The sequence below is a fragment of the Eleutherodactylus coqui genome, chromosome 5, assembly GCF_035609145.1.
Source record: "Eleutherodactylus coqui strain aEleCoq1 chromosome 5, aEleCoq1.hap1, whole genome shotgun sequence".
Classification (NCBI taxonomy): Eukaryota; Metazoa; Chordata; class Amphibia; order Anura; family Eleutherodactylidae; genus Eleutherodactylus; species Eleutherodactylus coqui.
Genome location: NC_089841.1, coordinates 19,471,048 through 19,489,560, shown reverse-complemented (window position 1 = coordinate 19,489,560; position 18,513 = coordinate 19,471,048). Strand labels below are relative to the sequence as shown.

Genomic DNA, 18,513 nt, shown 5'->3' with positions numbered 1-18,513 from the left:
TCCATGAACTACTCCACCCTGCTGGACCGCACTCTACAAGACCTTCCTTCCTATTCCACCAGAGTCTTGTCATGGCTTGGGAGGTTCTTATACATTTTCCAGGCCATCTCGATTATGATACCCCAAACATTTCTTAACAAACTGAGGTCGGCACTGATCAGATTTGTTTAGGGGGGACAGAGACCACGGGGTGGGTATGCGCACGTTGTCATATCCCAAATCAAAAAGAAGGGGCAGGCTTGCTTGACTTTAAAAGCTATCATACGGAGAGAGGGAATAGTCCTTTGACGCCATTATTTGATAATCCAGCTTTCCTGCCAGGGAGGGCGCAAGATCGCTTTCTGGGTTGGGAGAATTGGTGGATATCAGGGTCCAGCAGGTTTTTGGTGGACAATCATTGCCCTCTCTTCAGGAATTCAAATGCCAATTTGGAGATATTCATATCTCCTGGCTCCAATACTTCTAGCTAGGCTCTTTCCTAATGCCTTGGGAAGGAGGCGGCACCCCGGCTTGGAGCTGACACCCTTTGAGGAGTTATCTGAGTTGCGGTCCCCTCTGAAGCAAACTGTCGCAAATATACGGTCTTCTTCTGCAGGACCAAGTGGAGAAGTTTCAAGTGGGCCTGTGAGCAGGAGTCGGGGGAAGAAAACACTCAGAGCGACTGGCAAAAGTCATTTATTTTCACACACAAGTTGACCATGGCATGCGCTGCTCAGGAGAAAGGGTACAAGGTGTTGGCTAGATGGTACAGATACCCAACGAGACTCCACGCGATGTTCCCTTCAGTGTCAGATATGTGTTGGCGCTGTGGGACCAATAGAGGCACTCTGCTACACATCTGGTGGTGTGTGATAAATTGCACCCCTTCTTGGACAGGGTGTTTGCCACCAATAACTCGATGTGCAGAAAATCCATAAACAATACTCCGCGGATATCTCTCCTCTCCATTCTACTGGGCCCAATTAGCGCTAAAAAGGGAGATCTGCTCTATTTCTGCATTGCAGCAGCCAGAGCAGTCATCCCTCGCCACTGGAGAACCACACAAGTCCCCTCCATGAAGGAGTGGCAACAAGAAATGTCGTATCCCAACCATATAGAGGAGCTATGTGTGGAACACTCTGGAGAACACGAAAAACAAAGGGGAAAATATAGAGAAACCTGGTGGCCCTGCATTCTGTTTGAGTCCTCTACTGAGTTCACCAGCCTGTTTCAATAGACCTACCCATGAGCCTTGAAGGGGACACAGGTCCGCCAGAATAAGGGATTGACAGGATTGCGCTCAAGGTGCCCCCCGCCCCCCTTTTTTCCCCGCTGTCCCCTCTGTTTTTGTGTGTTATTGTGGAAGAGCCTTACTATTGTCATACTTGGTTTTAATTTTCTTAGGTTTTCTCTATACTTTTTTTCTTTTTCCCCTTTCCAACGAAAGGGATTTCTATTGTCTAAGTTGTAACATTTTATTATGATATGGGGCCGCACTCCTACTTCTCAGTCAGTTTTGCACTGATATAGTAAAAGAGTAGACGACAGGGGAGGCGGTCTGGGGGATTACTTTTGGGCTAGAAGAACTATTTGCTGTTAATATGAAGATTTGCCTAATTGTTGTACAATGTGAATTGAAGATCCTGCGAGACCGGTCTTGATTTCTATTGCTATTTCCTAATGTTTGGGAAATATTTGTAAAATGTAACGATAAGGGATTAAACATAACACATGTCTGTTTTGGTTATTCCACATTATCTTTATATTTTTCACTGAATCCGAAAATGACCTCCGCTATGTCATAGGACATCACTAGAGATGAGCGAACGTACTCGTTAAGGGCGATTTCGCAATCGAGCATCGCTTTTTTCGAGTACCTGACTACTTGGGTGAAAAGATTCAGGGCGCGCCGGGGGTAAGCGGGGAGTTGCAGAGGGGAGTGGGGGAGCTCCCCCCTGTTCCCCACTGCTACCCCCCGCTCCACCACACCGCCCCCCGAATCTTATCACCCGAGTAGTAAGGTACTCGAAAAAAGCGATGCTCGATTGCGAAATCGCCCTTAACGAGTACGTTCGCTCATCTCTAGACATCACGTTTCCTGACAATCCAGTTATCTATGTTAAATAAGGAATGCCTCAAAATAAATGAAACTAATAAAATTAATTTTTAATTACAAAATTTACATGAAAATCATTTTTGAGCTGAAATGAGCACTAAAACCCACTAAAATCGTTTCTTCTTCCCTGTGAGGCTCCTCTTGGTACAGTTACACTTGTGAGTAGCATCTGGAACGTCTCTCTGAAGCATCCAACAGCAGTCTGCCATCATTGGAATGCTCCATTTTTCCTGCTATCTTCTTCACATCCCTTTATTGTCCTGGGGGAATCGTTCACCTTGTTCTTCACTCACAGCTCCCAAATTTCCATGCAATTAGTCAAGGTGGGATTAGAGGAAATGCACTTTTAAACTCATCAGGCAACCTAAAGCTTGAAATGGTTTCAGCATTCGTCCGACGATCTTTTTGTAGTCAGGATCTTTCTTATTGCCTAAAAATGTTTCTATGACCTCTTTAAATGCAATCCACCCTTCTTTTTAAATATCCTTTGTGGTATTGACAAACGGTTGATCAGCTACAACCCTTCTAATGTCTGGTCCGATGAACACATCTTCCTTCAATTTTGCCTCCGAGAGGCCTGAAAACTTGGTGACCAAATATTTGAATCATTCTCCATCTCTTCGAAGTGATTTCACGAATTGCTTCATCAATCCCAATTTTATATGCAGAGGTGGTAGAAGAACTTTATCTGGAGGTACCAAAGATTCTCGGAGGTCATTTTTCTGACCGACTGTGAGAACCCTCGGCTGCCAACTCTTCTTGGTCTAGTGATGTTGTCGGTCTCCACTGTCCATAAACACAGAAAACAAGGGGATTTGGTATATCCAGCTTGCTGCCCGAGCAGCATGCACAAGACCTTTAAATCCCCACACACTGGCCAACCGTGGTCTTCATATTTAAGTTTACAAAGAACCAATTCCACGTTCTCGTAGGTTTCCTTCAAGTGTACGGAATGACCTGCAGGGATGGAAGCGTAAAAACCGACGTTCTGTTATGTTGGAAGTCATGTATTTTGGCATTATATATCTTAAATGCACTGATGTGAATTAATTAGTAGTAATTTTGACTTTAAATTTAGTTAAAAATGCTAAGATTTAAAAAAAAAATACTAAATTTGAAGAGAATTTTGCATTTTGTGTATTTTTTTCTCATTTTTTATTGTCTTCAGCACACCAAAATACATGGAAATTAGTTGAAAACAATCAAACAGCTTTTTAGTCGCAGATCTGTATAATCAGTGGGGTCCGTCTGGCACTGTTTGGGTCCTGTATGGGCCAGATCGGCAGCTCCAACATTTTTGGTGTTCGGCTTCAAAGTCAGTGCCAGATAACGAAAAAGAAGCGGAATTACAGCCGCACGTGTGACTGGAGCCGTACAGCTAACAACCATTTTTTGCCTTTAAAACTGCCTGGAGACGTTTTGTAAAACGTGGATTTTTGCTAAAAGTCCTGATGTGTGAAAATGGAAATAACTCTAAAGTAGTAGTCAATTATATAAACTGGTCGCAGCAACAGATAATACATTTTCTGCAAGGCTGCAATTAAAAATAATTTGGTAAATCAAGACATAAAAACAGGTTTCTCTTCCCACTGGGATTTAGCTTCCTTTATATAAGAATGAGCCAAAGTACTTGGTCCCCCTGACCAGTAGAACCTAGCTTCCTCTATATAGGAATGCTAGCCTCACTGTGCCAAGGGACCCAGTCCCCCCTACCGGTAGGGTCTAGCTTCCTCTATATAAGAATGCTAGCTCTAGTGGGCCAAAGGACCCGGTCTCCTCAACAGGTAAGGTCTAGCTTCCTCTATATAAGAATGCTAGCTCTAGTGGGCCAAAAGACCTGCTCCCCCTGACCAATAGGGTCTAGCATCCTTTATATAAGAATGCTAGCTATAGTGGGACAAAGGATCTGGTTCCCCTGACCAGTAGGGTCTTGCTTCCTCTATATAAGAATGCTAGCCTCACTGGACCAAGGGACCCAGTCCTGTTGTTTGGCAGAGTCTAGTTTCCTCTATATAAGAATGCTAAAGCCTTCTGGACTAAAGGACCCGGTCTTTCTGTTTAGTAGAGTCTAGTGCCCCTGATATGTTTTTATATAGTTCTCCCCTCAGCCGTCCTTCTTCTTGAGTATTGACCACTCCATTCCACATCTACAAAAACAGTTTGTAACCGACAGCATTCAGTTTATATTGAACAATAATAATTTGAACAATTGCCAATCAAATGATGGAAAAATACCTCTACAGCGCCATCTATTGGATGGCAGCATTCCTTCAATTCAAGTGACCTTATAAAAAAAAAGTCTACAATGATTGATTGGGATTTTTAAACCAAGCCAGAAACTATCCATGTATGGGGTGTTTGCCCCTCATCAGTATGCAGCAGGTCCCTGGCTTAGTCTGTGAGGGGCCCATGACGTGGGTCAGACGCGGTGTTGTGTCTCCTTAAAGGGGTTCTGTCACTAAAAAAGAAAAATGCTCTACTCATCTATTCCTCCCCCATCAGTCTACTTACCAGATCTTCACCTCCCTTATCTTTTCCTGTCTCCTGCAGTCCGGGGGAGGGGGAGGAGGAAGGGGGGGTCCAGCTCCAGCTGTCTGATTCTTTTCCTTCCTGTGAGGTTACGTTATATAATGTACTTATGTCACAGCTCCCAGGCCAGCAGGAGGACTGCCTATCTTCTTCAGAGATTACTCATGCGAGCTATCTCTGAAATAGATTACAATTCCTTCCTAGGCAGTGAAGCTACAGAACAGGAATGTGACCTTCACTGACCCAGCAGGAAGGAGTTTGTGATAAGCAGCCTTCATAACAATCTGGGTACAGCCTGCAGTGAGCTGATCTGGGGCACTAGAGAAGCTCAACCAGGAGAAGATGTGATAAGGAGACAGATAGGGAAGGAATAGGTAAGTTTAGATAATTTTTCTTTTAATGACAAAACCCCTTTAAGGAGAGCACCCAAAGAGTGTGTGGGGACACCTAGGGGGTGAGTGGATTTGGGGATGGTATAGTCTCTCCCAAATGAGAGCACTCAGAAGGGATGTGGGGACACCTGATGAAGGGCAAACACCCCGAAACAGTCTGTTTATGCATGGTTTCTGGCTTAGTTTTAAAATCCCAATCATTGTAGACATTTTTTTACAAGGTCACTTAGAATTGAAGGAATGCTGCTATCCAATAGATGGCGCTGTAGAGGTATTTTTCCATGTTTCTGATTTGCATAAATTTCCTAGAGGAGCATTGCTTTATAAATTTCCTTACTTAGCTTTTAGGTGTCCCCACACGCCTTCCAGGTGCTCTCCTTGGGGAAAGTCTATACCATTCCCTGATGCACTCACCCCCTAGATGTCCCTACACACTTTTTGAGGGCTCTCCTTAAGGAGACAAGGACATAGCTTCTGACCCTCAATCAAGTGAGAAACAGACAAAAGGCACTGCAATGATACGTGCTTCCGCAAACCTCTATGTCAGAGAATTCATAATGCCACAACAGCACTCACATAGGTGTCTCACACCCTAAGGTGATCTACAGCCACAATGATGACACGCCTCCTCAGGCTGGATCCAAAGCCTGTTCCACTCACCAAGAAGTCCATACATAGAGAGGCAGCATCCACGGCAACAAGATGAATAAAAAGGAACTTTATTCCATTATGATTCCAGTAACAAAAGCAACAACATGGACTGCAAAACCAGGTAGTAGCGGCGACGTTTCCATCTGAATAGGATCTTACTCACACCCAGTCAAACTACCCACACTCAAAGTTTATATACATGTAATAATTAAAAACTAATTACCACCAGCCGATTGATCGTCATCGGTCTGCGTCCAGTGAGCGCCGTCATCATGCTGGGACTACCACTGCCACAGCGTAGGCCTTCCATCATCTGAGCGGAAAAGTTTCCCACCCATTATACCTACTACACATGCGCCAACCAGGCCAGCTGTCGCGCAGCCCAACCTACGTCACTCCTCACATACCTCAAGCGCATGAGCAAGAAAAAACGGCTATCACGCAGACAGTTGCGATAGCAGCGGACGCTCCCTGTGGTAATGCGGGCCCATCATGCCTACTATGTATGCGCCAACCAGACCAGCTATCATACAGCCCGCCCTACGCCCCTCATCACATACCTATAGTGCATGCACCAGAAAGAGCGGCTGTCGCGCAGCCCGTTGACAATAAGCAACATGGGCCACTTCCTTTATTTGAGACACCAGGGATTTTTTACCTAAGTTGAGTGCAGCGAGGGTATCTGACCCCCCGATCCTGGTGACACTGGATGTGGTGTCCCCTTATGCTAATATTACCCATTCCTGAGGTCTCAAAGCCATGAGGGAGCGTTTGTTGACATCTCAGTGGTCCAATACATGCCTGCAGTTTGCCCTGGCACTACTGGAATTCATTCTGGAGAATTTATTTCTCTTTAATAAATCTTTTATAGGCAGTGCCAGGGCACTGCGAAGGAGTCCAATGTGGCCCCTACTTATGCGGGCACGTATATGGACCACATTGAGAGGTGCGTCTATGTGTCTCCACACTGGCAGCTCGTGGAGATGCATAAATTACATCTTTATGCTCCGGAACGGCTCATTTGATGAGCTAAGAGATTTCCACAATTACCTTGATAATTTAGTTCCGGAATTGAAATTCATGCTGACCTCCTCTACTATGTTGATCCAATTTTTGGATATCCTAGTGGTCAAAAAGGGAACGGCGCTTATCATTAACTTGTACCGCAAGGAGACAGATCAAAATAACTTACTCCATTACTCGAGTTGTCATTCTAGATGTTTGCTGAAGGTGTTGCTATGGAGTCAATGCCTTCGTGTTCGCCAAAATGCAGCAGATTATTGCCTTGATGCCAGGCTTTCGGAGATGTGCAAACGGTTTTTACAGAGGGGTTACACTGATGACTTGGTGGCATCTGCGGCTGGAAGAGCACGTACTGTGCCGAGGGGTGATTTGTTGGTTCCCAGACTGAAATCTAAAAAGGCCCCTAGGATACCGATTATATTGACATTTGGACCCATGAGTGGTTGGATCTCCAGTATTATTTGTAGGCACTGGCACATGTTGGGAAAAAAATTGCCCGTTGGTTAATTAATTTGGCCGGCCCCCTTTGGTGGCATACAGAAGAGGTGCGAACATCTGGGACACAGTGGTGCATAGTATGATGGATAGTCATGCAGCAGGCACCCCATCTTTTGGACGTGTAGGCAACTTTCCCTGTCTCGGATGCTCATGCTGTAGCAACCTTCTTAGGGGTGATACGTTCCACCATACCAGGACGGGTAAACAATACCGGATTTGGAAAAGATACACTTGTCAGTCCACGTATGTTATATACCTTATAGTGTGTCCGTGTGGCATACTATATGTGGGTGAAACCACGATGGAGGCTCGGTCGTGGATTCCGAGCCATAAAAGTACTATTCGTACGAAGAAGCTAGATTTGCAGATACCTAGGCATTTTGACTCAGATGGCCATGCAGTCAGCCAGCTAAAGATTCGCATTATGCGCTTTAGGTATGTGATGAGTGACGTAGGGCGGACCGTGCGATAGCCGGTCTGGTAGGCGCATGCGTAGTAGGCATGATGGGCCCGCATTACCACAGGGAGCGTCCGCTGCTATGGCAACTGGCTGCGCGATAGCTGTTCTTTCTTGCGCATGAGGTATGTGAGGAGTGACGTAGGTCGGGCCGTGGAACAGCTGGCCTGGTTGGCGCATGTGTAGTAGGTATGATAGGTGGGGCACTTTTCCGCTCCGATAATGGAAGGCCTACGCTATTGCAGTGGTAGTCCCAGCATGATGACGGCGCTCACTGGACGCAGACCGATGACGATCAATCAGCTGGTGGTAATTAGTTTTTAATTATTACATGTATATAAACTTTGAGTGTGGGTAGTTTGACTGGCCTTGAGAAAGATCCTATCTGGATATAAACATCGCCGTTACTACCTGGTTTTGCAGTCCATGTTGTTGTTTTTGCTACTAGAACCATAATGGAATAAAGTTCCTTTTTATTCATCTTGCTGCCGTGGATGCTGCCTCTCTATGTATGGACTTCTCTATGTGGGAGAGTTTGTAAGGAAACACACATCATCCCAGCACCATTGGTCACATAGGAATTTATATAGACGCTACATTCACAGGTCTTCTTACATTTTACTCCGTACCTTAATACTAATGACTGGAATCCTACATTTACCGGCCAAGACTCTGATCTATTGACTATTTAGTGTGAGTCACGAAGAAGGGAGATTTATTACCAAAACATTTTTTTAAGCGGACAGTAACCGCCTGTTACACTACAAGAGGGTCCATATCCAAAAATGAAAAATTCCCATCCCCTCTGTGCAATCCTATAGCTTAAGATTAGAGATGAGCGAGCATACTCGATAAGGCAAGCTACTCGAGCGAGTAGTGCCTTATTCGAGTACCTGCCCGCTCGTCTCTAAAGATTCGGGTGCCGGAGGAGGGGGGGAGCGGCAGGGGAGAGCAGGGAGGAACGGCGGGGAGATCTCTCTCTCACTGTCTCCCCCCCGCAACTCACCTCTTACCCATGCCGGCAGCCGAATCTTTAGAGACGAGTGGGCAGGTACTCGAATAAGGCACTACTCGCTCGAGTAGCTTGCCTTATCGAGTATGCTCGCCCATTTCTACTTAAGATGCAATTGTACAAAAGACGAGGATTTCCACAATCAAATTCCCATCATCCTAGGAATAAATGGAGCCGATGAAGTTTCCTGACAGCGGAACAAGTGAGGCCGGGTGAGCCGTCATTCTTTATGCTTGTGGGGAATACAATTAATTTATGGTTTTGATTTCTCCCTTTCTTCCTAAGCTTTAGGGTTTTTACCCGCTAGCGGTTTTTTAATGCTGCGATATCGCTGCGTTTATTTTACTGCCAATGGGACTTTCCAATGTTAAAACCGCAGAGCAGAAAAATCGCAAGTTTGTTCTTCTGCGATTTTAACACTAGAAAGTCCCATTGACATCTGTAGTAAAAAAAAAAAAAAAGATCGCAGCGTTAAAAAAACTCTAGTGGGTAAAAGCCCCTACAGAGAGGTTTTGTGAATAAAACCAGCATTTCCACACTTGGTGCATTATTACTTTGTCATGCTGGTGTAATTTATATAGAATGTTATCCTTTACCGCAGATTCTGATTGCAGCGATACAATAAATAGTAACAAAACATAGAAACACAGTAAATCCATGGAGTTCAGCCCATTACCCCAATATTGATCTACAGGAAGGCAAATATACCCAATGAAGTCTGTTAGCCAGATCAGCGATCCAGGGGATCACGACCCCTCTGAAGAAAACTAGTGACTATAACCGGGAATCTTGTTACACTCTAGACAGGTATCCAGGCCCCTCTTGTACTCTTCTAGTGAGCAGCACCACATCATCAGGCAGAGAATTCCACAGTCTCACTGCTCTTACAGTAAAGAACCCTTTCTATGTTGTGTAGAAACCTTCTTTCCTCTAGCTGTAGACCTGGTAACAGTGCAAAACACTATTGGCTGTCCGGGTATAACTGATATGCAATATATTACGCCATGCTTCTAGCTGACTTGGAGGGCTTTGCCAGGCCTGTGGCCGCCACTGGTGCTCATCAGCTCCTTATAATCACCCAACAGAATCCTGATGGGCTGCTAGCAGCGCCCCTCACTGACTGACTATTGCCTCAGCATCTAGAGGAGCGTGTGGCAAAGACTGAGCTTCGTGAATAAGGTATAGCCCTTTGTGCAGAACCCATTAAGACCAACCACCTACACCTTTCCAACTCCGGTAGGCTGCTGAGGGCATGGGGGGGGCTTGTGGGGCAGATGTAGGGGGGTGATGGCCAGGAGGATGGTGGAGGGGGGAGGTAGGGGCAGGAAGGTGGGTAAGGCTTGTAGAGAGGGGCCGGTCCTGCACAATAGTCCATATCAGGGAGCGAACATTTACATTCAATCACCACAGAAAGTGAAAATATAAATCTGAGATCGGGCAGATATTGTCAGAACAAATACATAAGATCAGACTTAGAATTCACGGCTAACGGAACCCGGGCACACAACTCCATAATCCAGGAACCTCATGTACCAATAGTTTCCTGTGCCAATCCCCTCCCCAGGAAGGAAATGGCTATAATGTACAAAGAACCCATATTGCCTGAATGACATCACAACATTTCATCCAAAACCATTCAATATGTCTTCTAAGGGTTAATCCTCCCTCTCAGTGAGGTGATTGGCACAGAAAACCTTTCCTACGTGAGTCTTACTGGATTACGGAGATGTGCGCCCGGGTTCTGTTAGGCTTGAAGTCTAAGTAAGATCTCATGTATTCCTGTTGGCAGTATCTACCGGATCTGTAAATATTTGCACCCTGATATGGACTAGAGATGGAGGGGAGACACCCTTGCTGGGCTCAGTGGTGGAAACATCATCTAAAGGAAGAAGAAAGGTTGGCTCAAACACAAACATGTAAGTTATACAAGTAAACTTTTATCAACAGTCGTCAGACACAAGTTTAGAGACGCACTTATATGTATCAGTGTGAAATATTCTATGTACACGGCTGATATAAAGGTGCGATATCTGGATTGTATTTGTTTCCGGATAACGGATGTTTATCGGTAATTACATACATTTCTTATTCATCACTTACTGCTCTGAATTGCTTCCCTTTTCTTGTGTATGACATGTCACTTTACTTTTTATACCTTTTTTGTAGTTCTCTCCGGTGTGAACCTTTTGATGTCGCAGTAAATGGGATTTGCGAGTAAAACATTTCCCACATTCTGAACATACAAACGGCTTCTCTCCTGTGTGTGTTCTCTGATGTGTAACAAGGAGAGATTTCACTGCAAAACATTTCCCACAATCTGAACAAGAAAACGGCTTCTCTCCTATGTGAATCCTCTTATGTGTAACAAGCTCTGATTTCTGTATAAAATATTTCCCACAATCTGAACAAGAAAACGGCTTCTCCCCTGGGTGACTATTTTGATGTCTAATAAGATGTGATTTCACTGCAAAGCATTTCCCACATTCTGAACAAGAAAATGGCTTCTCTCCTGTGTGAATTCTCTGATGTGTAACAAGATGTGATTTGCGAGTAAAACATTTCCCACATTCTGAACAAGAAAACGACTTCTCTCCTATGTGAATCCTCTTATGTGTAACAAGCTCTGATTTCTGTATAAAATATTTCCCACAATCTGAACAAGAAAATGGCTTCTCTCCTGTGTGAGTTCTCTGATGTGTAACAAGGACTGATTTCACTGCAAAACATTTCCCACATTCTGAACAAGAAAATGGCTTCACCCCTGTGTGACTATATTGATGTGTAATAAGATGTGCTTTCACTGCAAAACATTTCCCACATTCTGAACAAGAAAATGGCTTCTCTCCTGTGTGAATTCTCTGATGTGTAACAAGATGTGATTTCACTGCAAAACATTTCCCACATTCTGAACAAGAAAATGGCTTCTCTCCTGTGTGAATTCTCTGATGTGTAACAAGATGTGATTTGCGAGTAAAACATTTCCCACAATTTGAACAAGAAAACGGCTTCTCCCCTGTGTGACTATTTTGATGTCTAATAAGCTGTGATTTCACTACAAAACATTTCCCACATTCTGAACAAGAAAATGGCTTCTCTCCTGTGTGAATTCTCTGATGTCTAACAAGGACTGATTTTACTGCAAAACATTTCCCACAATCTGAACAAGAAAACGGCTTCACCCCTGTGTGACTTCTCTGATGTGTAACAAGATGTGATTTCACTGCAAAACATTTCCCACATTTTGAACATACAAATGGCTTCTCTCCTGTGTGACTTCTCTGCTGTCTAACAAGGAGTGATTTTGCTGCAAAACATTTCCCAAACTCTGAACATGAATATGGCTTCTTCTTCCTGTCAGCTCTTTGATGTTTTCTCCTCCTGTGACATTTATTCTGCTTATCAGTCTGTGATGGACCAGGAGATGGGACCTGTATAAGAGGATCAGATGATGGATCTTTGCTGTGAAGGGCTGATGAGATATCTGGGATAATGGCAGGTTCTTCATATGTATCTTGTGTGATACCACAATCCTCTGCTTTACAATCTACAGATATCAGACGTCCCTCTGAGCTCCCGGTATCGTCATCTGCCAAGAATAAGGTTGATTTTTTTTCATATTATAGATCTTAAAATGATCCTGATATTTTATAACATTTCTATGCAAATAACAAGTCATGTAGAAAAAGGTAATCATCATCTAAGGGTGCTTTTACACAGTGGCTAGAATAATCACTGAAAAGAGCCATTACAAACAACTGTCTGTCCATGTAAACACGAGTCCTAGACTCTCACTGAGCAATTGATAATGGTCTATTAGATATGCGATAAATAACTTCATCGCCCATCAGTACAGCCTCTAAGACTCTTTGTGCTCCATAGAATCCTTACAATAAATACATTCCCCTGCCTGCCTAATAGCTGCTAGGAGAAATAAAAGATAAATAGCGAATCAAAGAAGAATACAATGGCCCCTAACCCAGATGGTAGGTTGGAGGCATCAATGACTGACAATTTACTGCTGCAGTCCCGCCCGGTTTATGGGACATCACAGGGACTGCAGCCAATAAGAGCTCAGAGATTCATCTTAACCCCTTAGTGACGGCCCCATCGGGATTCTACGTCCTCACTAAGTGGGCTTTAAATCCTGGAGGACGTAGAAATATGCGTCCTCTTAGGATTAATACCCACTTGGCTGAGGACGTGACAGCTTCATGGTGTAGGTGCCCGCAGGTAGCCGATAGCATGGAGCTGTCATCCTGGGCTGTGGGCAGGCCCCCCCCCCCCCCCCCCCACCGGTATTGCGATCAGTGCTATCGAATAGATAGCGCCGATCGCAATAAAGTAAACAAAAGTGGTAAAAAAGTTAGATATTCAGCTGCCCTGAATTCAGAATCTCCTGGCTACCGGCTCCTGAAGGTAGCGGGGAACCAGGAGATGTGAGCGGTCCCCAGGTTCGTGATCGCCGCTATCCAGTTAAAAAAAAAAAGTTAAAAAAAAGTTCCAGTTTCACCTCCCCTCATGGATCCAAAAATACTCACCTCGGGTCCTCCGCGATGTCCCTGGTATTCTGGGACCCGAAGTCCCCCTCTGCGCATGAGCGTCCGATGTCAATCATTGTGTGTGTGCACAGAGGGGCTCGAGCCTCGGGAAATTCAAAATCCCTCTGCTCCTGGCTGCCATGTGTAGCCAGGAGCAGAGGGATGTCACCCAGCATGTGATCATTTAAAGTTTAAAAAAAGTGTAAAAAGCTTACGCGTACGTAAGGCCCCTGGATTTATCCGTGGACCTTACCCTAGCTTTTGCGCACACGCCCGTCGCCAATATGGCGGACGCACTAGCAAAAGTCAAAGATTGCCCGGGAAATTCAAAATCTCCCTGCTCCTGGCTACAAAATTTAGCCGAGAGCCTGGAGATTTCACGGAGAGCCGCAGTGAGCGGTTCCTGATCACGGGTTCGCCATTTTCCAATGGATAATAACGATCACGTAAAAGCAAAAAAAGGTGAAGCTTCATCTCCCCTCCCTGATGTGATCGGTGAGAGGAGAGGAAACTTTTTAGCGGGGGCTCCGTATTTGCACCCCGACGCGATCTTTCTCCGTGAACTTTCCCGGATTCTGCACACGCGACCACCGGCAAAACACCGGACACATGCGCAGGAGTCGGGGAGCCCAGGAAATGTAAAATCTCCTTACTCCCAGCAACCAACGGTCGCCAAGAGCCTGGAGCAGTGACCTTGTTGAGCGGTCGCCGGTCACGTGATAAAAAGGTAGCGATCTACCTTAGGCCGGTCTCACATGACCGGATAGGAATTACGGATTCCGCATGCGTCTGATCCACGGTAATACGCAGATCAATTGCACTGGATTACACAATTCCGCTCACATTAGCGGGTCGGAATTACGTAATCCACTGGCAGAAAAGAGAACGCAGCAGGTTCTATTTTACTGCGGATATCAGCAACACAGAGCCCATTGTGCTCCATGGTCGCGGATATACCCGCAGCCCATACGCAACTACATTGTATACGGGCTGCGGGTACCCGTGTCATCGCTAAGCGACGGTGCGGGAAATACAAACAAAAAAAAAAAGTACTGCACATGACCGCCTGTGTGAGTAGGCAGTTATGCGCAGTACATTACGCGGCCGTACGCAGGGTCACAGCCGGGCTCACAGCTGGGATCCGCTGTGGGCCTCCACAAGCCGATTCCACCTACGGCCGCGTGAGCCCGGCGTTACTCAGACCGCTACCTGTAATACGCAATTTACAAGAAGCCCCGGGAACGCTCGCCTTCATGCAGTTCCAGGATCACCTTGTTGAGCGCCTTCTGTGTGAGACCGCCGCACCTCGGCAAGCTTACGAAGACCCACAGAGCGCCACTTTTTACACCCCATCCCCGCGGCTGAGGTCACAAAATAGCCCCCAAAAAGCATGAGAGGAGGGGGGATACCCGGTTTTATTGCCCGATGTACCCATACCAACCAGCCTCTGTAATTACCCCTGTCTTCGGAAATACCACACAGTTCATATTATTACTTTTATCTAAGATTTGGGGAACGCCGAAAAGGGCGCGGAGGGGGGGAATTTTTTTAACGTGTCAATTTTTATTTCGTACAAGTGGGCAATGGGTGGGGATAAATGGAGGGACAGGGGCAGCATGGGCCAAGGCACCTCTCCAGCCCTGCACCGCCGCCGGCTACTGTAGCAGTAGGGCTGGTGGAGCAGAGATCTTCTGTAGCCACATTCTGTTTGATATAGCAGTCATCCATCATATAGTCGCTGACTAGTGTCACTGTAGGACCGGGATGCTTATATATCAGCAATTAATAAGGCCGTCTGCAGACGACCGGGTCGGATCCTGCTGCGAGAATTGTCGCAGAGGGACCCGACTCGAGCCCCTGCAGGGACAAGCGCGGCTCCGGCTCTTTAACCCCTTCCCGCTGCAGGGCGTAAGTTTACGTCCTGGCAGTGGGATACTTCCCGCAATTGGACGTAAACTTACGCCCTGCACTTACAGTGTCGCCGCGGTGACTATCGCGGCGACACAGTAGTGACGTTTGCTAACATCGTTAGCAGACAATCACTACGTGCGGGCCAGGGACCAATCACAGTGGTCCCGCCCCAGCGATCGCTGTGATTGGTCAGTGAAGAACTCCCTGACCAATCACAGCTCGGCAGCAGAAAGCCCGCTGTTTATAGTATAGTCTCTCTCTGCAATCGCCTCACAGTGCTTCCGGCGGTTGTAGAGAGCGATAGAGCGGTGTAAAAAATAAAATATCATAGCGATCTGTAGTGTAGGGAGAGTGTAGTGAGGTGTAATAAGCAGTGTAGTGTAGTGAGAGTGTAATCAGTAGTGTGTAGTGTGGTGAGGTGTGATCAATAGTGTGATCTGTAGTGTAGCTGGGATTTGTAGTGCAGTGTGTGATCAGTAGTGTAGTGTAGCTGGGATTTGTAGTGCAGTGTGTGATCAGTAGTGTAGTGTAGCTGGGATTTGTAGTGCAGTGTGTGATCTGTAGTGTGTGATCAGTAGTGTAGTGTAGCTGGGATTTGTAGTGCAGTGTGTGATCTGTAGTGTGTGATCAGTAGTGTAGTGTAGCTGGGATTTGTAGTGCAGTGTGTGATCTGTAGTGTAGTGTAGCTGGGATTTGTAGTGCAGTGTGTGATCAGTAGTGTAGTGTAGCTGGGATTTATAGTGCAGTGTGTGATCAGTAGTGTAGTGTAGCTGGGATTTGTAGTGCAGTGTGTGATCTGTAGTGTGTGATCAGTAGTGTAGTGTAGCTGGGATTTGTAGTGCAGTGTGTGATCAGTAGTGTAGTGTAGCTGGGATTTGTAGTGCAGTGTGTGATCTGTAGTGTGTGATCAGTAGTGTAGTGTAGCTGGGATTTGTAGTGCAGTGTGTGATCAGTAGTGTAGTGTAGCTGGGATTTGTAGTGCAGTGTGTGATCTGTAGTGTGTGATCAGTAGTGTAGTGTAGTGTGTGATCAGTAGTGTAGTGTAGCTGGGATTTGTAGTGCAGTGTGTGATCTGTAGTGTGTGATCAGTAGTGTAGTGTAGCTGGGATTTGTAGTGCAGTGTGTGATCAGTAGTGTAGTGTAGCTGGGATTTGTAGTGTAGTGTGTGATCTGTAGTGTGTGATCAGTAGTGTAGTGTAGCTGGGATTTGTAGTGCAGTGTGTGATCTGTAGTGTAGTGTAGCTGGGATTTGAAGTGCAGTGTGTGATCAGTAGTGTAGTGTAGCTGGGATTTGTAGTGCAGTGTGTGATCTGTAGTGTGTGATCAGTAGTGTAGTATAGCTGGGATTTGTAGTGCAGTGTGTGATCAGTAGTGTAGTGTAGCTGGGATTTGTAGTGCAGTGTGTGATCTGTAGTGTGTGATCAGTAGTGTAGTATAGCTGGGATTTGTAGTGCAGTGTGTGATCAGTAGTGTAGTGTAGCTGGGATTTGTAGTGCAGTGTGTGATCTGTAGTGTGTGATCAGTAGTGTAGTGTAGCTGGGATTTGTAGTGCAGTGTGTGATCAGTAGTGTAGTGTAGCTGGGATTTGTAGTGTAGTGTGTGATCTGTAGTGTGTGATCAGTAGTGTAGTGTAGCTGGGATTTGTAGTGCAGTGTGTGATCTGTAGTGTAGTGTAGCTGGGATTTGTAGTGCAGTGTGTGATCTGTAGTGTGTGATCAGTAGTGTAGTATAGCTGGGATTTGTAGTGCAGTGTGTGATCAGTAGTGTAGTGTGTGATCTGTAGTGTGTGATCAGTAGTGTAGTATAGCTGGGATTTGAAGTGCAGTGTGTGATCAGTAGTGTAGTGTAGCTGGGATTTGTAGTGCAGTGTGTGATCTGTAGTGTGTGATCAGTAGTGTAGTATAGCTGGGATTTGTAGTGCAGTGTGTGATCAGTAGTGTAGTGTAGCTGGGATTTGTAGTGCAGTGTGTGATCTGTAGTGTGTGATCAGTAGTGTAGTATAGCTGGGATTTGTAGTGCAGTGTGTGATCAGTAGTGTAGTGTAGCTGGGATTTGTAGTGCAGTGTGTGATCTGTAGTGTGTGATCAGTAGTGTAGTGTAGCTGGGATTTGTAGTGCAGTGTGTGATCAGTAGTGTAGTGTAGCTGGGATTTGTAGTGCAGTGTGTGATCAGTAGTGTAGTGTAGCTGGGATTTGTAGTGCAGTGTGTGATCTGTAGTGTGTGATCAGTAGTGTAGTGTAGCTGGGATTTGTAGTGCAGTGTGTGATCAGTAGTGTAGTGTAGCTGGGATTTGTAGTGCAGTGTGTGATCTGTAGTGTGTGATCAGTAGTGTAGTGTAGCTGGGATTTGTAGTGCAGTGTGTGATCTGTAGTGTAGTGTAGCTGGGATTTGAAGTGCAGTGTGATTAGTATAGTAGTGTAGCACATTTTGTAGTCCCCCTTCCCGTCATTAGTTTGTCAGTGTATCTGTCTGTGTAAAAAAAAAAAAAACCTTTTGTGTTCCCATTTTATAGTCCCCCTTCCCGTCATCAGTCAGTGTAGTGTAGTGTATAGTTTGTCAGCGTAGTGTGTAGTTAGTCAGCGTATCTGTCGGTGTAAAAAAAAAAAGAAAAGAAAAAAAAAGTTCCTTTTGTGTTCCCATTTTATAGTCCCCTTCCCGTCATCAGTCAGCGTAGTGTGTAGTCCGTCGGTGTACTGTGTAGTTAGTCAGCGTAGTGTATAGTTTGTCAGCGTAGCGTATAGTTAGTCGGCGTAGTGTGTTCGTGTATTGTCAGCATATCTGTCAGTCTAAAAAATAAAAATAAAAATAAAGTTTGTTCTGCATTTCTGCCCCCGTTCGCTGGTCACCCCATCCCAGTGAACCCGCAGTGTCCTATACAATAATTTTTTTTTTCTGAAGTGCATATTACACTTTTATAATGGCCCGCAGGAGATATACTGCTGAGGAGGTGTACGCAATTATTGCCTCTGACTCAGATTCTGCTAGTGGGGATGACGCGACTTTTCTGGCATTCTCCTCCTCCTCATCTTCATCCTCATCTAGTGAATCTGAACTACCTGTACCCCCAAGAAGGCGTCCAAGAACGGCCACTACTGTGGACCCCAATACACCTGATGTTAGTTGGGGTACTCCTGAAAATTTTAGACCCCAGATCCCTGACTTCCATGGCAACCCAGGGATTCAGTTTGATACTGAAGGGCTCAGAGCGAGGGACTTTTTTATGTTTTTTTTTCCCGATGATTTTATTGCACACATAGTGACCCAAACGAATTTGTATGCCCAGCATTTTATACAGCAAAATCCCATCTCCAGCTACGCAAGACCCGATATGTGGACCCCTGTGGATCCACTAGAAATAAAAAAATTTTGGGGTCTTGTGTTAACCATGGGTCTAGTGAAAAAGCCGA

The 18,513-nt window shown here is 45.4% G+C and overlaps 1 protein-coding gene across 1 annotated transcript in view; it reads right to left on the bottom strand.

The window, feature by feature from the left end:
* Positions 1 to 10,574: 10,574 nt before the first annotated feature.
* The window catches only part of LOC136629069 (zinc finger protein 585A-like), a 92,498-nt gene continuing 84,559 nt past the window's right edge, over positions 10,575 to 18,513 (bottom strand). Inside the window, exon 7 of the mRNA XM_066605192.1 lies at positions 10,575 to 11,743. Coding sequence (XP_066461289.1) covers positions 10,754 to 11,743 — 990 coding nt within the window. The 3' untranslated portion in view covers positions 10,575 to 10,753. The remainder of the gene's footprint in view (positions 11,744 to 18,513) is intronic.